General features: G+C 38.2%; 1 protein-coding gene across 2 annotated transcripts in view; it reads right to left on the bottom strand.

Annotated features, from left to right (window-relative positions):
• Window positions 1-1,956: 1,956 nt before the first annotated feature.
• Window positions 1,957-25,208, bottom strand: part of ZNF385B (zinc finger protein 385B) — a 305,144-nt gene continuing 281,892 nt past the window's right edge. For both annotated transcript variants that reach the window (XM_023542798.2, XM_003406190.3), the window contains 4 exons: window positions 5,406-5,651; window positions 4,435-4,613; window positions 3,618-3,719; window positions 1,957-2,175 (listed from right to left, as the gene is read on the bottom strand). In XM_023542798.2, the coding sequence (XP_023398566.1) occupies window positions 1,957-2,175; window positions 3,618-3,719; window positions 4,435-4,613; window positions 5,406-5,651 (746 nt within the window). The remainder of the gene's footprint in view (window positions 2,176-3,617; window positions 3,720-4,434; window positions 4,614-5,405; window positions 5,652-25,208) is intronic.

The following is a 25,208-nucleotide window of genomic DNA, read 5'->3' as shown; positions in this document are numbered from 1 at the left end:
GCAGCCCCTCCAGTGGAAGTCTCAGCAGAGCCCAGCCTTCTAGTCATTTCCATCCAGGCAGACATGAGAGTGAAGCCACCTTGGGCCCTCCAGACCAACTCGTCCACCAGCTGAATACCATTCAAGGAACTCTGTTGATGCCACGTAGAAAAACAGCCCAACCAAGCTCTGCTGGAATTCCTGACCCATAAAATTGTGATATAATAAAACGGTTGTCATTTTAAGCCACTGAGTTTTGGAGTAGTTTGTTATGCAATAGATAACTAGAATGGTGATGTGTTGAACTTCAGGCATAAAACATAGCAGAATGAAATGGAAGAAAAAAAGGTGAACTGATTAGAGAAGGCAAAGGAAGAGGAATGTAGTAAGATTCTCTAAAAAGAGATCATAGACGCCATGGACGCCATTGAAAGATGGGCTACGGACTTAAAGCAAGTTCAAAAAATCAGAGCCACATATTTTTAGCAGGCTACTACCATAATTTTGGGCAACACTCACAACTTTGACCAACTTCTTAAAGATTCAGAAGCAAAACAGCAGCCAAGTCTCGCCTCATGCAGATGCTGTGGACGGTGATGCATAAATGAATATGGTGCAAATAAGAGCTGAAAATGCTAAATATGTAAGAAGCAATCGTCGCACCTACTGAAAATCTTTCATCAGATGATTTCAAATTGGAGGTGTCTCAGGAGAAAATAACTTTGGAAATAGAAACAGATTTTTATGTTTTGGACTTTTATTGAAAAGATACATTTAAAAAAATACACAGACATTTTACCTTTTACAGGTTGCAGATATAGATGCTCTAAAAGTGTGCACTCTATTTTGCTGTTTTATGATACCTCTTGCCCCTGATATCACAAACATTCCAGTCTTGTTGATATCAGCTTAGAAAGGGGGCATGGGGACAGGACTTGCAACATCTTTAGTGAACAGAAAGACAAGTTGTTCAATTATAAATTTTTTTTTTATCTTCTGTACATTATTGCATTAGGGAGCCACAAAATTATGTAGCATCATTACAAATGAGAACAAGTTAAAAATGAAGATAATGTTGTAGAAATACATGTACTCATTGTCATCTTGCAGAATGGACAAGAGGTGCAAACATGTGCAATTTAGGAAGCTCTTTTTCTGTTTGTATACATTTGCTTAGCAACTCAAACTGGTAAGGAAGCTACAAAATAAATTAAACAAAAATAGCAAACAGGTAGCAATTATAGCTATGTTATATGGCTTTCTATTTCTTTTAAATATCTTCAAATAAAATGTGAAATAAAGTTCAAAGCTATTTTGCTTCCTAACATTTACACGGCAACTAAAAATGTTTCATTCAGACAAGAGATACAGATCTAGAACTACACAAGATACAACAGTACTTGGGTCTCAAACAGTACACAATCCCTGTCAACAACAGTACACCAAAGAGAAAATGTGATCTGTTGGGCAGCTGGTACCCACAAGTGAGCACTTGTGTTCATCTGTTTTTCTGTTCCACACTAGTTTATGCCCAGTTGGATTTCAGAGTTATTTACAGATGTGTGAGGAAGACCCTAATTTTCAAGTCTGTCAGGAAAATATTCCATATTGTTTCTAAGCCAGATCACACCCATGGGAAAAATGTCAGAGAGTGATTTTTTTTTTTTTTTTTTCTGAGCAATACATTCTCAAGAAACCAAATATCTCAGATACACAAACTGAATGGGACAGACGCAGGGCAGGGAGGGAATAGGGGCGTGTGGCCTGTGCTGCTCAGATCCCTAACCACAGAAGCAGTCCATAAAGCACTCTTGAATCTAGTGATTTACTTCTCTTTGGAGCTGGGGTTAGGGGTGAGATGCTACATTTTGTGGGTGGGTAGGGGCACTGCAACACAAAATGCTTACATTGCTGAATCATTTTGGCTTTCCTTCTCAACTTTGCTACTGGCCTCAGCTGTCTCGGAGCTTGCAGACATTAGTATGGAGCGAAGAGGATGGAGGCAGGAGTGGCCCTGATGGGCCCGTGGCCCGGCCTCAGGAGAGCCGGAGGTATGGCTGGAGCCTGGAAGAGCGAGGCAGACGGCCGCGGCGGTAACGACAGTGCAGAGGACACAGCGGCCGCTGCCGCCAGGGGCGAGGACAGGAAGGCTGGGGCCAAAGGCTTCATCATATCCTTCTGGAATGCAAGTTTCGCCTAGTGAAGGGAGAAAACCAGAAATGGGATGGGGATATTGTTTCGAATAACACCACCACAGACAGATCTTCATTAGTAGAACACCAATATTAAGAAGTCTTGTATTTCAAAAATCTTTACACTCAGAAGTCAAGAGATGAATATTTTCATAAAGCTGGTTTTGGTGGTTCTTGGCATAGCTTTACTTTGATTGGTTTCTATTTCTTTTCTGGTAGTCTTTGCTCCTGGGGCACTACAGCGTAGCAAAGCCTCTCTGAATAGGTACTAATGTTATTTTATACTGTTGCTCAGCAGGAATAAAAAATATATCCAGAAGGTTTCCTGTTTAGAAATGGGGCTCAATTCAAAATTCTGACTTATGTTAAACTGCAGTACACTTCGAGAGAGATGTGTTGGGAGAATATGTGCCACCCTTCACTTCGCTTAGATAAGCTGCACTGAGGTTAGGTAACTGTGGTTCAGGACACTAGGGACCCATGAAGAGCCAGAAAAGCAGAGTCAGATTACATCCCTCTCACTTTCCTCTCAAGGAGTCGTCCTTGAAGAGTTGCAGCTAAATCAAATTTCTGTCTTTGGGAATGACTGTAAATGAATTAGGGACATTCTCTATTTAAAGGAATCCTAGGGTGACATCTTCCTGTGAAGGAAAAAAAAAAATCAACCCTTAATTTCCCGTTTCTCAATCATGAGTTCTGCAAGCTGGATTTGCTTACTGCAGGTAACACCTGCTGGCAGCATCTGATGGAGGTTTGGGGAGAAGCTGGAAGGTAATCTCAGCATCGGCTTCAAATGGCCAATTCCAGCTTCATCCTCATCCTTAACTTTACACTGGGCTGAGTCGCGCGGTGATGATGAAATCCCTCCATCTGGGTATTTATATGACGCCTATTGCTGGAGCCCCTAGGCATTGTTGCAAAGACACTGAAAACAGCACGTGTTGAGAGCAGGTAAGACAGGCTGATTACCAACATGCCTGCTAGACACAGAAAGAGCAATACAAACACCTACTATTTTCTTACATAAAATAAAGAGCCAGCAAGGAAGAGGATATTAAATGGATGAATTTTTGTTTTACGAAACTAATCCCAATCCAATTCCTTTTCCCAGGTTCAACACATTCCAGGATTCCTCAGGCATCACTTGTCCTGCTTCTGAGCCTTTACTTTTCTTTATATGCTAAAGAAATTAGTCTTTTGCAAAGGTCCTGCTAAAGAGCAAGGTATTAGCTCTTAAAATGTTTTAGTTCCTCTTGCCTGAGAAGGCTTTCTTCAAGGTGTCCTACAACAGGGACTAAGCAATTCATTCTAAAACTTCTGAAAGGGTATGAGAACTATTTAAATTCAAAACTGTTCCTCATCAGTTAGTCTCTAAGTCCTCCTTACCCACAGTCCCTGCAACCCAGCAAGTTTCACAAAACACGTGAACAAAGGAGGTGAACTCACTGCTAAAATACTTGGGCTCCTCTGGAGTTTGTTGTAAGGGCTGTATTTCGGTTTCAGTGGTTTCCCTGCAACTCGATCCTTATGTCTCCGGCTAGAAATGTGCTAAAGAAAAGTACAATGCATTAGTAGAATCTAAACGTGAATTTTGTTCCATGTAAAAGACATTTCTTAGAGGTAGCTGATCTCTCCATTCCCAGCTCTGGGTCCAAGATGGTTTGGGTAAAATCGCCATGATCTCTAGATGAAAACTTGTCCCTCCCTCAACTGTAACACCTCTCTTCCTTTCCTGTCATCTGTAACACAGCGTCTTGTCTGGTGCTACTAGAATTACGGGTGAGTCTGTCTCCCTAACCAGATTTTGGGTCCTTGGAAAAATCACTTATCTTACCTGCTTGATATGTGAGCTCTAGACGACTGCTTTGTTTATCCCTCTATCTCCAAAACCTAGCCCGGGACCTGGCACTTAGTAGGTGCTCCGATTTCTGACTTAAACCATTTAAACACTTGGTAACTGATGTTTTCTCCCACACAGCAACTGTATGTTGTATAATGTATGTATCCTATGTTGTTGCTGTTGTTGTTAGTTGCTGTTGAGTTGATTCTGACTCATGGCAACCCCATGTGTGCAGAAGCAATACTACTCCATAGGGAGCACAAGGCCTGTCTTCCAAGGCACCTCTTGGTGGGTTTAAACTGCCAACTTTTGAGTTAGTAGTTGAGTGCTCAACCATTTGTGCCGCCCAGGGACTCCTCAAAGGAGATGCATAATCAAGTGGCAACCCCAAACAGCAGTGATTACTGATTCAAGGTATATTACCTGTTTGAGCTGAATTTCTGAATTAACATGAACATCACAGATTTCACAATGAAATGTCTTGTTTTGTAGTCCTGACCCCTTACTGCCATTTTGCATCTTTAATCTTGATCCAGGTCTAGGGTAGGACTTAATTGGACCAGCTCCATTACGAGCTTCAACCATTGTCTTGTGTTTAGAGCCTAAGACAGAAGGATACATATATTAAACAGCTATTTAAGAACTAAATGATGCTAATTTTTTTTTTCCTTATCCTGGAGAAGGTTAGCTGCAAACTAAAGTTCTCAACACTTAGAAAGAAAAATACCATTCTAATGCTGATTATAAATATAATCATTTTCATTGTAAAAATGGGAAAATATAAAAAATATATAATGAAAGGAATATGGAAAATATAGAGAAGCATGAGAAAATAAATGTTACCCATATTTTCACCATTCAGAGATAATCACTGTTACCATCTTAGTGTATTTTTTTTTGGCTTTTATTTTTGGGTACTAAAAATATAAATATATTTGCAACATTGGGATTAATCTAAAATTTCACACGTTAAATCATGTACATATTTTCTTACCATTACATTTTAATAGCTGAATAATACATGGGGTTTACTATATTCAACATTTCCTCACTGATGGACATTTAGGTTTTTTCCTTTTTTTTTTTTCTTATAAACGTGATGCAGTGAATGCTGCACATAGATATTTATATAATCATCAAGATGAGTTTCGTAGAGTATTAGATGCTCACCAGGAAATAAAGAATAGAACAAGTTTTATCTTCACCCTGCTTTTGCCTCACTGTTTCTAAAATCATTATGCTCATACTTTTCTTAAAAATCACTCCTTTGAATGAAAAAAGTAGAGATGACATTGAACAAACCTAATGTTTGAACAACAAAAGATATGGTATTCTGATGGGAAAAGTTGGATTTTGTTATAAATATCATTTAAATTCAAAAGATAGCTTCTAACCTGTGTTGTGTGCCTCTAGCTGTGACAGGGAGTTCACGGCCACTTTGCATAGTGAACAATAGAGTAATTTTTTGGCTTTTTCTTCTTCTGATTCAGAAAGAGTACCGGGAGCTCCATTTGTGCTCTTCGAGGGAGAAGTAGCTGCTCCAGGTGGCAGGGATATTGTGCCAGATTTAAGGAGAAAGGAGCCACCTTCAGAGCTTGACAGTTGACTGGAACTGTTGGCTTTTAACTTCCCTTTATCTTCTAAGAGAGACAAAGAGAGATGCTATTAAAGCCTCAAATACGATACCAAACCAAACCCACTGTCGTCGAGTTGATTCCGACTCATAGTGACCCTACAGGACAGAGTAGCACTGCCCCATAGGGTTTCCAAGGCTGTTAATCTTTATGGAAGCAGACTACCACATCTTTCTCCTGCAGAGCCACTGGTAGGTTTAAACTACCAAACTTTTGGTTAGCAGCTGAATGCTTTAATCACTGCACCACCTGGGCTCTTTATATATGATACAAACACACATAAATCACCATAAAGGAATTCAAAATGGAAGTTTGATTTGTATAGGTAGTTTTTATTGCAGCACAGATTTTAGTTCATAGAGCTTGATCTAAGTAGAACTTCAAGACATGAATTTTCATATTAGTCCACCCCAAGATCATGTTGACTTTGTCCTCCCACTTGGAGGAGGTAACTTCCTTTCTGATATCCTTTAGTTGTAAATTATGCTCCAGGGAGGTCTTTAATATATAACAAAATCAACTACCCTCCAACACTATTACATAATATGACTGTAAAGTGAAAGAAGTCATTAGGCATTGCTAGTTTCACTTGACTACTCATGTTTTAATTATGACACAAATATAAAGTAAAATTCAATTTTTACACCAAGTTAAACTTTTTAACTTTGGTGCGTGGGATAGAGGAGAGGAAAGAAACATGGTTAATTTTGGCTATAAGCAGTTACGTTTTTGCTGCTCTTCAAATGTCAATGCAATTTATCCACAGTACAAGAGGTAAGGATTCCATTCATTAAGCTTATTAATTACTGCCAGTCTAAATGAAAAGTTCTAAATAGTAACATTAGCCATAAGCACAATAGGAGGATTAGCCAAATCACTTACAAACGTCTTGGCATTTTGATCGTGTAGCTACTAAATGGTTATAATTCTCAAGGCCCATGCACAGGCTGTAAGAGGGGTCAGAGCGACTCTAACAAAATCTCCCTCACTGGGGTTCATTTGCTATTCAAGACAGGCTCTGTTCAGTAGCTCCTTTAGGAGAGAAACTGGAGCTTCTTAGGCAGCACAAAATTCATGACATATTTAATCCTCATAGAGCCGGTGCTCTTAGAAAATGTCTACAGATATGCTGATAAGCTATCAGTAAGAAAGAAAAGGAATTAAAACTGGAAATATAATTGTTAATTGCCCTAGCTAATTTGGAAGTGTGTATGCTTTTTGTACTATCAGCTTGGATGACCGAGAGGGAAGGAGTGGCTGCGAAACAGTGACATGGTGGTGTATGTCTCTGTGTATGTCATAAGATTCTGCATATGGGGCAAACCAAAGCTTTCAGGACTCACCAAAAATGGTGGGAGATCATATTTTTGCTAAAATCTAAAGAAAAGTCAAATTGATTTAGGGATAAGCAGTCTATTTCCATCCCTTTCCTTGAGATGAATCTATCCAGGGGTGCTACAGCAGACTGCTGTAGAAGGATTCCAGGTCTGGGTGGTGTTTGGGATAAACCTTTAGTATATGCAATGATGGAAAAGTTTTGGCCTTTTACTAAGCTGACTTCAATAGCACAAGAGAAAGGAACAAAATTATTCTTCCTAATCAGTAATAGTAGGTTAATTAGATGGGAAATTATTTCAGGCCTGGAACTCTCTCATCTATACGGGTCTCTCAGATTGAATTTGCAATCTTATGGAACTCACACAGCAGAGAAATGATTCAGTAATCCTAAGATTTGCCCCTATGGGATTACTCAGTTTCTTGTGAAAGAAGCTTAAGTTAATGTACACCAAAATCTTTCCTTGCTTTCTCACTCTATCTCATATTCTTATGAGTATTTTAACGCCCCTGATATGGCTCTCCCTCATATATGCTTACCTTTATATAGAACATCACAGTTTACAAAGTGCTATCAGTTAGCTTATTAACTCTCACAACTACCTTGTGAAGTAGGCACAGCAGATGATGATTTCTCCTGTCTGAGAGATGAGGAAACTGAGACTCATGAAGATTAAATAATGTCCCACAGATGAGTAGGCAGCACAAATGAGCATGACGTTTGCTCTAACTGATCAGTGTAGAGAGCACTAATCTGCCTGCCTAAGGGGGGAATTTAATAGGTCAATAACATCATAAAAGGCACACAACAGTCACCCTAAGATGTGAAGTAGCTGGTGCTCTTTTACAATCGCAGTTTGGTTTCAAATCACGTTTGTCTTAAATGAATAGATCTATTCTAGTCAACAATCATCTGATTCAGGTTACATTGAAAAAAAGATAAAATTCTATTTTTCTCTGTACTTCCTATTTCTTTAAGAAAAATTGAACAAATTTACATTCCATATCTCCTTTTCAAAGGAGGTCATTTATTCACATTAACAAACGTATACTAACAATCTGCTAATTATTGATAATATATTAGGCCCTAAACAGAATAGTCAGTAAAGAAGGTATAGACCTTAAGGAAGTAACAGTTCAGTAGAGGAAATCAAGGTCATCATTCAAAGACCTGAAATTTATGATAGAAACTGTAAGAGGCATGAGAGCACAGAGCAGGAAATGATTACTTCTGGTTGGGAAGAAAGAGACATTTTTCATAAAGAAGTAGCACTTTGGTCATGTTTTGAAGGTCAGATTTAGATAAGCATAGGATAGAGGTGAAAAGGAGTGGGAAGGCAATTGTTAGAGGCGAAAACATGAAGAAATTCTTAGGGGTTAGAGAGCACAGGGTTTGTCTGGTGAGTACTTGGTAGTTGAACATAGACGATGACAATGTGAGATATTACCGTAAAGGCGGATTGAACCAGAAGGCAGAGGATATTTTTCAAACTATTAAAATAGATACTATGAAGTATATTTAATAGAAACTATTAAAATAGATACGGGTAAAACTTTCCTTTTTAAAAAATATCGAGAGGTATGGTGTGGTTAATATTTACATGATAAGAAATTTAGATAAATTATGTTTTAAATATTTTCTCCCAGGTAGGCCAGAGTTTTAATCTTTGAGAATATTATTGGTAAATTTTAACTTTGGAACTATGTAAATGGTTCCACCACGTTCCATTGGATTGATACCAGCTAGTTCAAAAAAATCGGGAAAGTCAATGATAGATTTATAGATATTTAAATTGTGGCATTCTTTCTGAATGTGTAAACTTACAAGCTTCAAAGCCTAATCTTATTATATAAAAAAAAAAAAATCTTATTATACCTACTCCTAATTGCTTGATATTTTTACCTATCATTTCTCTTCCCATACCGGCATTTATAAAGCCTCCTTACTCTGTAGTATTTGAAGGTTTAATTAATGTATGTTTACTTCTGTTTCTTGTAATAAGATGCCTGTCGTCTGGAACATTTGGTTAATACAAGCTCCATTTTTAAGTATTCCCTCACCTGATGTTAAGTAGCTGGTCTTCTATCTCAATTCATTCCCAATTATCAAACACCTTTTTTAAGGTTTTATCCTACAGGATTTTGATGCAAAATTTGCAAAGATCCATAATTTATGCTTGCAAGTGAATTCAGTTCTTCAAAGGAGCCTTGTTGGGAGATCCCACACTGATTCACTGATTCCAAAGCTCATTTTGGAAACCCCTGTTTTGGAATTGCTTCCAAATCTAGCTGATAAATTATGTGAATAAAATCAATATTTTATATTCACAATATTTAATATTCGTCACCCTTATTTTTCACTCTAAAATCTTTATTCAAATTAAAGATATGTAACACCACATTACTCAAACACAGCATCAGAGGACTAATATTTTAACACCAAGGATAAAAAAGAACACTCCAAAAGTTCTGAAAGCAGTTTTAAGAAGCTAATCCTGGTGGTAAGTGGAACAGTGATGTAGTGTACAGGTATTAGTTAAAAAAAAAAAAATCAAAATAATATTCTACCGACACTGTAGGTTTTATATTGAATTAGAACTTTGGAAAGTATAATCAAATTTTTATTATTTCATTTAGAGGGTTTGCTCTTGGGTTTAATTTTATTAATATATTAAGTCTTTTCTAATCATATTTCAATAATTTAATAATAGATAAGTATTTCATAAAATGAATATATATTCAATGGAGAAAATTTAAGAATAAAGTTAGACAGAAATTAAAAAAAAATGCTCATGATTCCATTTTTCTAGAATAAAAGTCAACAAACTTTTTGTAATGTACCAGACCGTAAATATTTTAGGCTGTCAGGGCTACATGTGTCATCTGCAACTTCTCAACTCTGCCATTGTAGTGGAAAAGCAGTCAAAGGCATGGCTGTCTTCCAATAAAACTTTACTTAAAAAATATGCTGCAGGCCAGATTTGGTCCTCAGGCAGTAGTTTGCTGACCCTTGACCTAAAATGACAATGTTTTGGCATACGTTACTCCAGACTATTTTTTATATGATAAACAAACAAAAAACCCAAACCCATTGCCGTTGAGTGGATTCTAACTCATAGCGAACCTATAGAACAGAATAGAACTGCTCCATAGGATTTCCAAGGAACAGCTGGTGGATCTGAACTGCCAACTTTGTGGTTAGCAGCCAAGCTCTTAACCACTGCGCCACCAGGGCTCCTTTTACACAACAGTAAACAGTAATATACAGAAACATATTATTCTATAACTAACATTTCTCACTTAGCAATAAATCAAGAGCATCTGTCCATGTCAATAAATGTAGAATTGGATCATTTATAACACCAAATATTTACTTACCAGGTGTGCCATAATTTATTCAACTTATCTTCTTTTTGATATTTGAGTTATTTCTAGTTCTTGCTTTTACGAATGTCATAGGATACTGAATGGGACTTCTCCTGTAGCCTTGGAATGAAGACTATAGCCCAAAGCTGAAAGCAATCAGCAATGGAAAGCTCCCAAGGACCCACACCCCTGATACATACCTGTAGGATTTATGAGAGATAGTAGATCTGGTCCTGACACCAATACTCTATCACCCACGACCCCAGTTTATATAAGCAGTAGTCTAAAAATTGGAGGACTCATTAGGGTCATGAGTTTCTGGCCTGGTTGGGGAGTAGCTTCTGAATTCAGCCAAACCAATTGAAGCTAGAAGTACATGTAAGAAGTGAACACTGGCGTTTTATTCCTCAGACAACTGCAGGTCTTGGTGATTTGTCCTCATGCCAGGTTAAGTAGGAAAAAGGAAGGCTAGAGAGAAGAGGGATGGAGTTGGACCAAGAAAGGGTCAGAAGTGGAAGAACCTGCAATCTCAGTTTGGCATGTTAAGGTTGAGTGTGTTTTTTTTGGGTCAATAGGACGCCTTGAAACATAGCCATACTTGAGCCATTTTGCTAGCCCCGCACATAAAAAGGTTGACCATCAGAACTCTGGTAGCAAGAGTTGAGGACTGGACCTTCTGTGGGAGGAGCTGAAAAAGGATTGGAAGTGTTTAGGTAACCTATGAAGACCTCACACATGGTGAGAGAGAAAGAGAGAGCAAGAGAGTGAGACAGGGCATCTATGATCCTTGTTAAGTACAGAAACATTTGCCCTTTTTTCTCAAATTCTCCTCCCATCCTTAACAATAGAAGGGGCCAGACTCAGAAAAACTGGGATGGGGAATAAAGAAAGAGCAGGCCATGCCCTTCCCCCATAGTCAAACCTGAGCTAGGAGGGAGGGCATGCTTAATTGCCTAAAAGCCCAAAGTTTCAAATAAAGCCAGAATTTCTGATATCTGACAATGTTTTTGAGGAGTGGGAAAGGGAGATTCAACTGAGCTTACAGGCAACCATGTTTTTACCCCACCAAGTTAATACATTCAATAAGCTAGTTACATGAACAGCATTGGGATAACCATTCCTGTACAGACATATCTGTAAACTTGTCTGGTATTTCTTCAGGGCGTAATCTTTGAAGAGGAATTGCTGGACAAAGACCATGTATACTTTTTTTTTTTGAGCTTCATATTCACTTTGTTGAATAAAGGTGAGTGGATGGTAATATCTTTGTATATTTTAGTCATGTGATGTCATACAAAGCATAGCACACAATGGGCAGAGTTGCTGAGAACCAGATAAATAAGTCTGCTTTAATATAGTTTCTTTAAAGGTTGAAACTTTGCATGGAACTTCGGTAAGCAAAAGACAATAGCCTTTAAAAGAATGTATTCCATGCAGAAATTTGCTTAGATGTTGTTTTTTCCTCTTGGTTACTTTCCTGCCTGTATTAACGATACCCAAAAGAAGTTCTCTGATTCCCTATGCGAAGTAAGAATTTTCTTGCATTTTTGTTTTTGATAATGTGTCTTTGATTTATCAAGCTATACAAATTAAAACTACTAAGAGGTTATCATTTTCTACCTCTGAGAATAGCAAAGTGAGAGAAGGATAAGATACAGGCATCTACTTCTACTGCTTTATAGGGGTGTAAAATGGTACAGGAGCCCTGGTGGTTTGGTGTTTAAGAACTTGGCTGCTAACCAAAAATGTGGATAGTTCAAATCTACTAGGAGCTCCTTGGAAACCCTATGGGGCATTTCTAGTCTGTGCTATAGAGTCCCTGTGAGTCGGAACTGACTTGATGGCAACGGGTTTCAGGTTTTGAAAATGGTTTAACCATTCTGAAACAATTTAGCAATATATATTAAGTAAAAATCATTTCACCAGGTAAGTCCTCCTCTACTAATCTATCCGAAAGAAATAACCAATCCATCCAACAAATAATTACTAAGCACGTATTATTTACTATACATTATTCTAGGCACTAAATGTAGAGGTGAAAAAGACCAAGTCCTTGATTTAATGCAGCCAGTCATCTAGTAGGAGGGACAGAAAATAAACGTGTGTGCATGTAATATTTATATACATACATATATTTATATATGCATGTATAAAAATTGTGTATAAATCATAATATATATGCATATGTATATATAATGCTAAGTGTTCTAAGAAGAAAAATAAAACAGAGCATGGTGATAGAGTCAGCTCAGGCCTGACTCAGGAGGTGACATTTGACAGATACCTGAATGAAATAATAGGAATTCTGGGAGGAAGAACACCCCAGGGAGAAAGAATAGTGAGTACAAAAACCTTGAAGTTGGAACAGGAAGAATAAGAAGTCAGTGATTCTGGAGTGGAGTGAGGGGGGTGAGTACAGGATGTGAGGAGGAGAGGGCCAGGGGCCCAGTCACATAGGGTCTGGTATAAAAAAAATAGCATGGGAGAAATATGGGTGTAATCTAAGTATGATCACTGAGCAGGGGACAGAGGTGGTCAGATTCATGTTTTCATAAGATCATTTTGCCTACAGTGTTTTTTTTTTTTTTACTTGTAGAAAATTGACTGTGAAAGGATAAACACAAGGAGACAAGTTCTGAGACAACTGCAGTTTTCTAGGGGAGAGACAATGGTTCCCTGGACCAGGTGGTTGTGGTAGAGTTCTGAGCAGTAGTTTCAGGATATATTTGTAGATAGAACCTACCAGACTTAGTTATCTGTTAGATGTGAGATATCAGAGAAAGAGAGGAATCATGGATGACTCTTACAGTTTTGGCGTGAGTATTTATGAATGGTGGTGTCACTTACTGAAAGCAGAGATAATATTTTCTTATATGTAATTTTTTCTATTTTTGAAATATCATACTATTAGTGTGTAAACTGTATATTTAAATAAGCATTTTATATAATGACACTTATAATGGCATCTAATAAGTGGACAAAAAGGAAACGAGGGCTGTATATTGGTAAGCCTGGGGCAAAATTAAAGGGAATAATTTTAAAGGCAGCACACAATCCTGTTCTGTTCACAGCTTTGCCTGCTCTTAGGTATCCCTGAATAACTACTGTAGGGTGAAGAAATAACACTGCGAAAAATTTCCAGCTCATCAATGGAAATAACTGAGCATCTATAACAGGACCCTGGGTTGTCCAAAGGTGAAAGGAAGGTGCTACTAAAAAGGGAAAATTGTGTTTTATTCTCTAAAGCTTTTCTGTATTCATATGGAACATAAGGAGTTACTTTTGCTATGCAAAAGTATATTAAATATACAACAAATTTAGATGCTAACAAAACTTCCTGGCCATGAAAACTTGGCTATTCCTAGTTTTTCTGAGACTGATTAACCTCAAGCAAGTGACTTAAGTGATTGGTATCTTAATCCGTACATGTGCAAAATACTACCATTTTTCTCATTGGGCTATCGGAACCACGGAGATTGTAAAGGTGAGGCGAGGGCTTCAGGTAGAGGGCACAAAGAAAATAGTTCTGAGGAGTAAGCTCAGGTGACTTGAACATAATGCTAATGAGGCCAAGGTCATGGGCTCTATTCCATACTCAGCAGCTGTTAGACTTCTAAATGCATGCTATTTATCACTAGGGACTGAAAAAAAGTTGTGGTCCAGTCTTTACAAGCAAATCACCACCACTGGACAATCCCAGCTCACATCCTGTGCCCTAATGCAATGATTTTAATTTTCAACTTTTCTTGGGAAATATCACTCATTTGCAAATTCATGATTATGAGTTAAAAAGACTAATATTTTGGATAGAGTTTAATAATGTACATTTTCCTTCAGTGGAAATGTAATAGGTACTCTGTTTATCATGCATTTCCCATTTGTCAAAAAGCCCTTGAAAACCAAGAACTTTGCTCATTGATTCCTACCAACGTCTTTCCAGACTAGCAAGACTTCCAGACTAGCAAAAGGCACCCCAAAACTTGAGAAAACTGTTCAAGGAAATCAAGGCCCCAATTTCAATAGAATCGTACTTTCTGAGGTCATTGAAGGATACTGCTTGTCAATTTTTGCAATTAATTTTTCCTTTTTATATTTAATATTACACTAAAAAGAACTAGGCAAAAGAGGCACACAATGAAAAGGACAGCTGGTCATATTCTTTCCTGTATTCATGAGCATCTTGTCCAACACCTCATCATTACTCCAAAAACCAAAGCAATGCCCGTATTACTGTTTAACACTCATTAAACCAAGTTAGCTCACTTTGATAAGGAATTCTGAAATCATTCTCTTCTGCTTTATCTTCCCACTTTCCGAATAAGGAGAAATTAATGGATGTCAGTCAGAGTACCTACTTCCTAACCGGTTGTGCAGCCTTGTGAGAAATGAGGCTGAAAAGCCCAGGGGGCTCTGCGCCAGACAAAAAAACGCCGCAAATCTGTATGTATGTAAATTGGTACACTGCAGAAGACTTCTTAAGCCTTTGCCTCATTCGTCTCCTCCTTATCTACACATTTGAGAAAGTACAAGTGAAAGAAACCACCAGCTGATGATAGATATTTTAAAGTTTAAAGCAGAATTCCATTAAGCTAGTTAACGGATTTGCAAAAAAAAAAAACCAGCAGCAGCAGCGCACAAGCCACCAGATGAACAAGCCCATCGGTGCCATGGCATTCTTTGCAAAACAAAATGTAATATGAGATGTGCAGACGCTAAAGCGTCATCACTACATCACTGGATGGACAAAGAAAGGACTATTCATTTGTAGCGTAAGAGGATGCCACCTGTTCAGAGGAACAGGAAGAAAAGGCCAATATTGCAGGTAGTGATCAGATACAATAGTCCGTTTGCCTCACTTTATTTGTTAGATGTCTTCCTGAAAGGTTATGTGCAAAAAAGATCTTGGAAAACTGAGTACAGGCAGTCCCCAGGTTATGAATGTCTGACTTACAGACAACTCAGACTTCAGAATGGATGTCATAAAGCCTATTATATTAAAATTTAGAGTTAAATACATACAATGGTATAATGAACACACACAATACTTTGTGACACTCATGAAAACACCATGCAGCTTGGAAGTGTTTAAGTGTTTTATACGTACCAAGTGCCACTGACTTGATGCCAACTCAGAGCGACCCTATAGGACAGAGTAGAACTACCCTACTCTGTCCTATGGGGTCGCTTTGAGTTGGAATTGGCTCGAAGGCAATGGGTTACTAAGGCAAACATTTGACTTTAAACCAAACCAAATCTATTGGCATTCAGTTGATTCCCACTCATACTGACCCCACAGGACAGGGCAGAACTGCCCCATAGGGTTTCCAAGGCTATAAATCTTTATGTAGCAGACTGCTACATCTTTCTCCTGAGGAGCCGCTAGTGACTTCACACCACGGAACTTCGGATTAGCAGCTGAGCACTTTAACCGCTTGCTACCAGGGCTCCTTAAACATCTCACTGATGCTAAATAAGAACTGTATGAACTTGTTCTGACTTACCTACAAATTTGACTTAAAGGCAGATTTAGAAATGGATCTTGTTTGTAACCTGGGGATTGCTTGTAATAGTTTGAAAGCACTGTTTAAATGATTTTTTTGGGGAAAGAAGAGCTTTCTTGGAAATGTAATAATCACACAAAATTATTTTAAAATTTTATAGATAAGGTTTGATTAAATTAGGAATATATAGCGAAAAATAATATACCTGAAGAAGTCAACAAATCAAACAAGTAGGAAAAAAGTAATCATAGACAAGGAATATACTCAGTTAGCTTCCCCATGGAAGCTTTATCCTTCTTCTTAAATCCCCTACCAAAACTCTAAACCTCTCATAGGAAAATGTCTGGTCTCCTATCTCTTAGAGAAATGGGGGGCCAGGGTGAGTCCATCCCTGATGTCTCAATTTCTCCCATCTGCATCTATTTTTTCTCACCTTCAGGGATAAATATATGCTCCCACTTGGACTCTATTCTTTAAAGCCTTTCTCACTTCCCTGTAGTTTTGACTTCTTCCTTTCTGTCTATAAAATAAGAAACATTCACGTCCCAAAAGTCACTCCTTGACTCACAATTCACTCCTCGAGTTTCCTGCCTATATTTCCTCTGGTGCTGACCTTGAAGTGGTCATGTGCAGTGGCTCTTTCTGCTCCTCCACCCAATGTTCATTCTCACCCTCCTGGCAAAATCAGTGTCTCTCTTCAGTTCCCTTTTCCATTGGACACAAGTTTCTTCTTGAAATGCTTTTCTTCCCTGATGTCACAACACTACCCTTAGCTGGTACTCCTTCAGCCTCTACAACAGCTCATTCCAGGCCTCCATCGCCAGCTACTATTCTTCTGCCTGCCCCTACCCCTCCAGGTTACGCCCTTGTCCTCTTCTTGGGCCTTATATGATTCTGACTCACTGTAATGTTTTCTTGTACCACACTGACACAGATTCATAAATCAATAGGTGAAGTCTCTACCTTCCTCAAAGGTTCAAGACCCTTTTTCCCCCAATAACCTATGGGACATCTATTCCTAAATGTCTTGTGGGTATTTCAAACTCAACATGCCTGATTCCGGGTCGATAATCTGCTCCACATAGGGGCCCTTCCAAATAGTCCCCATCTCAGTTAGTGGCATCACCAGTTATGTTACAACCGTCAGCAGATGACTCCTTGAATTCTTCCCTCTTAACTTCTGCAGTCTATTAATGACCAAAGTCTATTGTTACTATCTTCTAAATATCTCTTCTACCAGCCTATTCACCCTTTCATCCAGCAGATATTTATTCAGCATCTACTCTGAGCCACTGCTTCGGTCCTCATCTATTTTCTCTATACCACCATAAACCTTCCTTACTGATCTTGCAACTTCTAGTCTATGAGCCCACCCCCCCCCATCTCTTGGTATACTCTCATAATCCTCTGCACATAATTATATTGTGATCTTACATTACCATATTTTACACAAATAACTCTTGCCTTCTGCGTTTTTTTGCCAGCCATGCCCTCTTCCTATAAGGCACCCTCACAAGTGCTACCATACAATCTGCTTCCACATGTTGCTGTAAAAAAAAAAATAGCATAGCATGCTTACAAAAATGCCTCATGAGGGGAGGGCATAGCTGGCAAACAGACATAGAAAAAAAAAAGTTATTTGATTAAAAATATGGTAATGATAATTATTTACTTGCACTTAAAAATTATTACTGGGATACAGAGAATCTTGAGTCCTGGACTAACGTCTTAAATAACCTTTGTGCCCAGTGTACAGCAAATCATAGGCAGGCAATATGTTTGTAGAAATAATGAATGCTCAACTCAAGACTGCTTTCTAGCACTGCAAGTAAATGAAAACTCACTTCTAAGAGCAAAATCATAGCTTGTAAAATAAATATATATATAGAACAGAAAGATAAATGCATTTCAACTGTTGATTATGTAAGAATGCTTGTATCATTGTTGCCAAGGTTATATATCTGCAATAAATATTTAATGTCATTTGAGGTTGACACAATACTCTTAAGAATGGATCTCCTTGAGGTATACTAGGATAGAGTCATAACAACGAACACACTTCTTTATTTTGATGTCTGACATAATGAATAAATCTGTGGATTTCGTTGTGTCTTTTACTAGGAATCTTACGCAAGCTTACACACAGATAAAAAATAAGCATCTACCTCTGCCAGAAAACCTAAAGCACGTGTGAAAACAAAGGACCACCAAAATATAACCAGTCCTCTTAGCAACTAGTGGAGCCCTGGTGGCACAGTGGTTAAGAGCTTGACTGCTAATCAAAAGGTCAGCAGCTTGAATCCATCGATCTCTCCTTGGAAACCCTATGAGGCTGTTCTACTGTGTCCTATAGGGTCGCTATGAGTTGGAATCGACTGGAAAGCAATGCGTTTTCTTAGCAACTAAATCAGTATCCTGCTCTCTGGCAAGATTTGTCATGGAGCTACAAGAGATTGACTAGAAGTTTCTAGCCTAATAACTCATTTTTGTAATGTTCTAAGGCAGTCGATATTAAATTAAATCACATTTATCATATTCATTTGAGTTATCCAACAATTACACATTGCTGTATTTATACAATAGTATTTTTAAGAAATTTCAAGTGCTATGTCCTTTCCTAGTATAATTTAATTTTTTCTACCCTTTCAGTTAACATAATTTAATTTTCCCTACCCTTTTAGGTAATGGATGTCCATTACTGACAGGGTCATCACAGAGGCTGTGTATCTTGGCAACGGTACCACTCATGACTAACCAAAATCGCCAAGGCACACAGCCTCTACACCAGGCAGCCTGTAACTAACCCAGTGCACTGGGAGTCTTTTACTCACCCATTTAGGCTTCCTCCAGCTAGATACCTTATTTGGACTTGATCTAAGTGTCCCCAAGGGTTACACCCAGGACAATACAGCTTAGGCTGGTTTATTTCACAGACTTGCTTCATTAGTCATAGGACTTCCTGCTGGAAAATGTCTGATCTCATGTCCCCACTTGAGGGTGAACTGCTGGACCACTTGTAGAAGCTTAATGAGTTCTCTATATGGATTATGCCATTTCCCAGATGTGGAAAACAAAGAATACTTAAGCAACATGCCCAGAAACACAAAGCAGCCAAGGACCGACATGCAAATTAGAGGTAGTTTTAAAAATTCTCAGAGCACTTAAATATCACACATTGGGCCAACCTGATGCTTTTGGGCCCTTCACATCCAACACCATATTATCATGCCTCTAGTGAAATTCCAGAAACCCTGCTTCTTCAAGCAAGGTTGAACGCAGTGAGGCTTGCTAATTCTTAATTAGCTCCGCTTATGTGTAATTTTCTTATCTTGGCCTTTAGACTAATCCTGAAAATAAGGCAAATTGTCTGTAAATTAAAGTGACTCTTCACTGGATCAGAATCTGTATATATGTACCTTAAAAAACAAAAGAAGCTTATTTGTTCAGAGTCCCTGGGTGGTGTAAACAGTTAATGTATTCAGCTGCTAACTGAAAGGTTGGAGGTTTAACTGAAAGGTTGGAGGTTTAAGTCCCCCAAAAGTGCCTCGGAAGACAGGCCTGGCGATCTACTTCCAAAAAATCAGCCATTTGAAACCCTGTTGAACACAGTTCTATTCTCACACACATGAGGTCACAGTGAGTTGGAATCAACTTGATGGCAACTGGTTTTTTGGTTATTTGTTTAAAGTTACTTAAACCAAAAAAACCAAACCCACTGCCATCAAGTTGATTCCTACTCATAACAACCCTATAGGACAGTGTAGAACTGCCCCATAGGGTTTCCAAAGAGCCATGAAAGTGAAGTTCCTAATTTTGGAAATTCGAAACAGACCCTGCACTGTACTAACATTGTCCAGTAATGCTCTGCCAGGCTATAGCTCTGATTTAGGAGCTCCTGGCTTTTTCTACTTGGAAGCCCATGTCAACTGGATTCTAGCCAGTGGACTAGACTTTGTAGCAATTTTGAGGTCCAGCGAAATGTCAGCCACTGCCCTTCTTCTCTGAGCACTGCATCCAACTGCTCATTGTCCTTTGTAACACTTTGTTGTGGATCAGAAGCTGCCAGTCTCATGCTCAGATAAAATAGTGGCATCTCCAACTATCTCCGTGTTGAAGCTGTCAGCTTATGCTCTGTATCAGTGAACTGGCACTGATGTTTGTGAACTTGTCAGCTTTTCTAGGCGAGCACAAAAGAAGGCTTGTTTGCTAGAGTTTGAATCTAATGAACCTAATAGCTTTCTCCTATTTTGTGTAGTTTTCCAGCCATTAGACTTATACAACACAGAAAATCATATTTCAACTTCTTCAGGTTGAAAAATTGCCCTTTTTCTGATTTGTCACCAAGAGATGTGAAACAGTTATTTCTGAGGCAGTTTTATTATGGAAAATAGAATAAGTAAGTCATGTCACTCAAATGAAGCCCCTCAGGAGTAGGTCCAGCAAAAATTTAAATGCCAGGAATAAGATTAAAAACTAATCTTCTGGTAGAATGAGGGGCAGGCTCTTTTTCTTCTAAATGCATTGCCCTTCACAGAGGAAACACGGATTCACAAGGTACCAGAAAAATATTTGAATTCTGATCCTTCTCACCATCCTTCTTTGCCAGATGCAGAGGTTAGTAAAGGGTTTAGATTTGACATTCCAGGCAAGGTGAGGTGCATGTTAACAATGGAAGATGAACCTGAGAGCTATTGAGGAAACTGAGCCTTTCTTCATCTTGTCAGGGCAGAAAAATGATGGTCAGCAAACACCGTTATTGCCTGAGGCTGCTCTAAACTGAAACTAACAAAAAGGAGACAGATATTGGGCCCTCTCTCTTTATGGACCTGACGAGGTATAGCCTGACTTCAGGACACTGGGGAGACACTGAGGGGCTGGATGGCCCAGACATAAAAAAGCTGCTAATCCTTTAAAAATATCTTGCTAAGGCCAATCATATTTTTACATTTCAAATCTAGCATCTGTGTCTAAATTCATCCTGCTGCATCATTATTAAGTTGTCAAAGCCAACTTTATATTTATGACCCGTAAGTTGCAGGAGAAAGTCTGTTGAGCACAGAAAATCTCCTTTAGAAAGTGATACTGGTGTAAGAGGCCTGGGCTCCTGAAGAGGTTTGCCAGGGGGTTCCTGACTATGCTAGGGCCTTTGGGAATATTGTTACAAAGGGAATTATGACTGTGACCATGAGAGAATTGAGCAAGAAACAGATTAAGACATTCATTGTGTTGCAAACTGTGAACCTCACAAGTACAATACAAAACAAATCGCTGGGAGTTTATTTTCAATCCTACCCATGTCCTATGATATATAAACCTCATTAAATCATTAGAAGAAGTTATTATAAAAATGGAGTCTCTGAGTGGCGCAACTGGTTAAGCACTTGACTACTAGCCAAAGTTTGGCGGTTTGAATCCACCTAGAGGTGCCTCGGAAGACAGGCCTGGTGATCTGCTTCTGAAAGCTCACAGCCTTGAAAACCCTATGGAGCAGTTCTACTTTGCACACATGGGGTTGTCATCATGAGTCAGAAAGGACCTGATGGCAATTAATTAATAACAACAACATTATAAAAATAGCATTGCATATGCAGAATAGAGGAAAAAATCTTATACTAAAAAAATAGGATTTTTTAACCTGGGGTCTGTGGACCTCCAAGCGGTCCATGAGTTTAAGGGATTCATGAGCTTGGACGGCAAAAAAAAAAAGCATCTTTATTTTTCGTTTACCTCTAATTGAAATTTTGCATTTTTTTCAATTATAAATGAAGGCAACAAACTACAGCAGTCTTAGCAGTACCTGTAACTGTGTTACCAGTAGAAATCATATAATTTCATTAAACATTTCAGTCGTCATAGGAAGTCTGAAACTCCATTTATGCTCATTATCACTGTATTATGGTAGATATTAGACCTGCTGCTAGATACTATTCAATGTATTATTGCCGTATTACCACATCACAATAAAACATTGTTAACTATTTCGATAAAATTGATTTTCTTTGTAAATTATAAATTTTATTTTATGCATTAAAAACATCATTCTAAGAAAAGGCTACAGGCTTCACTAGTCTGCCAAAGGAATCATGGAACAAAGAAGAGTTTAAGAACCTCTGGGATTATGCCCATCATTTCATTCTGCCTTCATTTCTGTCCTTATCCATCATCTCAACCACTCTCTTGCCAACATCCTAAATTCTTTTACTTGCCCTCAACTGTCCCTTCATTGCTTCAGTTATTTTAATGGGGGCATCTAAGTCCTTTGAAGTATTGTTTCCTCTTCCCCTCACCCTCAAATCAGGGCCCCTTTTTGTCTACCTAACTTCTCATCCATTAGGCATTCCCTTCCTTCCCAGACTCAGTCAGGGTCCCTTTCTTTTCACTCACCAGGTTTGTCATCACTTGTTCAGCATCTGCCCTTCCAGGCAATGTTTTCATCATGACAAGGCCTAAATCTGTTCAATTTACTGCTATATGCTCAGTGCCTAGTGTACTGTTGGGTATGCAGTGGGGGCTCAAGGAATATAAAGAAATGAACAAACCATTTTGTAATTTTTGTTTTATATATTTTATAACTTTTTGGCTTAATATGTTATATGCATTTTCCTTGTTGCTAACTTAAATTTACTTTAAAGTTGTATAATGTTCTATCAGGTACAAGTACTTTATTTGAATAATTTCCTAGTACTGATCATCTTGTTTGTTTTTCATTAATACAAATAATCCTACAATGAGCACCTACTTGCATAAAATTTTATTTTTCTTCTTTTGTATTTAGGATTATTTCCATGGTTTAAAAGCCAGGAAGAGGAATTAACTAGTCTAATGGAATGAACGTTTTTATGGTTCTTGATTTACTCTATGAGGTTCCTTCCCAAAAGAGTTCTCTCAATTTAAAATGCCACAAGTAGTATAAACAGAACATCTGCCAATGATTTTTCAAACAACTTAAGTCATTTTTATTGGCTATTAATCATGTTGTGTGAATTATTCAAAGGATTGTATAAAATTTTAGTTGAAAAGAATAAAGTAAATGACTTTTCCTAAACTGAAAATGTTGTGTATAAATTAATTTCCACATTGAGTAAAAATATTTTATTTATTAACATAGAACTAAGGAACAAAACGGAGCCCTGGTGGTGCAGTGGTTAACAGCTTGGTCTCTAACCAGAAGGTCGGCAGTTTGAATCCACCAGCTGCTCCTGGGAAATCTTATGGGGCAGTTTCACTCTGTCCTAGAGAGTGTATAAGGTTCTCGTGAGTTGTAATCAACTAGACGGCAATGGGCTTGGGTTTTTTCTGGAAGGACCAAAACATTGTGTTAGGAAAGACAAATTATTTTTTCTTAGGTATGGCTATTTTACTAGCTAAATGATCAAAAATTATCATAAGCCTCTGATAGACATTCAAATATATATTTTTAAATTTTTATTGTGCTTTAAGTAAAAGTTTACAAATCAAGTCAGTCTTTTAAACAAAAATTTATATATACTTGCTATAGACCCCTAATTGCTCTCCGCCTAATAAGACAGCAGACTCCTTCCCTCCACTACTTGATCCAAAAAGCTCATTCTTCACCAGTATCATTTTCTGTCCCATAGTCCAGTCCAATCCCTGCTTGAAGAGTTGGCTTTGAGAATGGTTCCTGTCTTGAGTTAACAGAAAGTCTCTGGGGTCCTTCTAGTTCTCAGTCAGACCATTAAGTCCAGTCTTTTTATGAGAATTTGGGGTCTGCCTCCCACTGCTCTCCTGCTCCTTCAAGGGTTTTCTGTTGTGTTCCCTGTCAGGGCAGTCATTGGTTATAGCCGTGTACCATCTAATTCTTCTGGTCTCAGCCTGCTGTAGTCTATAGTTTATGTGATCCTTGGATTCATAATTACCTTGTGTCTTTTGTGTTCTTCATTCTCCTTTGCTCCAGGTGGGTTGAGACCCATTGATGCATCTCAGATGGCCGCTTGCTAGCGTTTAAGACCCCAGAAGCGACTCTTCAAAGTGGGCTGCAGAATGTTTTCTTAATAGATTTTATAATGCCAATTGACTTAGATGTCCCCGGAAACCATGGTCCCCAAACCCCCGCCCCGCTACGCTGGCCTTCGAAGCGTTCGGTTTATTCAGAAAACTTCTTTGCTTTTAGTTTAGTCTAGTTGTGCTGACCTCGCCTGTATTGTGTGTTGTCTTCCCCTTCATCTGAAATAATTCTTGTCTACTATCTAATTAGTGAAAATCCCTCTCCCTGCCCACCCGTAACTATCAAAGAATATTTTCTTCTCTGTTTAAACTATATCTCCAGTTCTTATAATAGTAGTCTTATACAATATTTGTCCTTTTGCAACTGGCTAATTTCACTCAGCATAATGCCTTCCAGATTCCTCCATGTTATGAAATGCTTCACAGATTCATCACTGTTCTTTATCAATGCATAGTATTCCATTGTGTGAATATACCATAGTTTATTTATCCACTCATCCGTTGATGGGCACCTTCGTTGCTTCCATCATTTTGCTATTGTAAATAGTGCTGCAATGAACATGGGTGTGCATATATCTGTTCGTGTAAAGGCTCTTATTTCTCTAGGATATATTCCAGGGAGTGGGATTGCTGGATTATATGGTAATTCTATTTCTAGTATTTTAAGGAAGTGCCAAATTGATTTCCAAAGTGGTTGTACCATTTTACATTCCCACCAGCAGTGTAGAAGTGTTCCAGTCTCTCCACAACCTCTCCTTTATCATTTTGTGTTTTTTGGATTAACGCCAGCTTTTTTTTTTGTTGTTGGAATGAGGTGGAATCTCATTGTAGTTTTGATTTGCATTTCTCTAATGACTAATGAACGTGAGCATTTCCGCATGTATCTGTTAGCTACCTGAATGTCTTCTTTAGTGAAGTGCCTGTTCATATCCTTTGCCCATTTTTTAATTGGGCTATTTGTCTTTTTGTAGTTGAGTTTTTGCAGTATCATGTAGATTTTACAGATCAGACGCTGATCAGAAATGTCATAGCTAAAAACTTTTTCCCAGTCTGTAGGTAATCTTTTTACTCTTTTGGTGAAGTCTTTGGATGAGCATAGGTGTTTGATTTTTAGGAGCTCCCAGTTATCTAGTTTCTCTTCTACATTCTTAGTAATGTTTTGTATACTGCATAGGTCATGCATTAGGGCTCCTAGCATTGTCCCTATTTTTTCTCCCATGATCTTTCCCTGTTTTTAATTCCATGATCTTTATCATTTGAGATTTTATATTTAGGTCTTTGATCCATTTTGAGTTAGTTTTTGTGCATGGTGTGAGGTATGGGTCTTGTTTCATTTTTTTGCAGATGGATATCCCGTTATGCCAGCACTATTTGTTAAACAATTAATCTTTTCCCC

Source organism: Loxodonta africana, chromosome 6 (assembly GCF_030014295.1).
Source record: "Loxodonta africana isolate mLoxAfr1 chromosome 6, mLoxAfr1.hap2, whole genome shotgun sequence".
NCBI lineage: Eukaryota > Metazoa > Chordata > Mammalia > Proboscidea > Elephantidae > Loxodonta > Loxodonta africana.
This window is presented reverse-complemented; position numbering and strand designations above follow the sequence as displayed.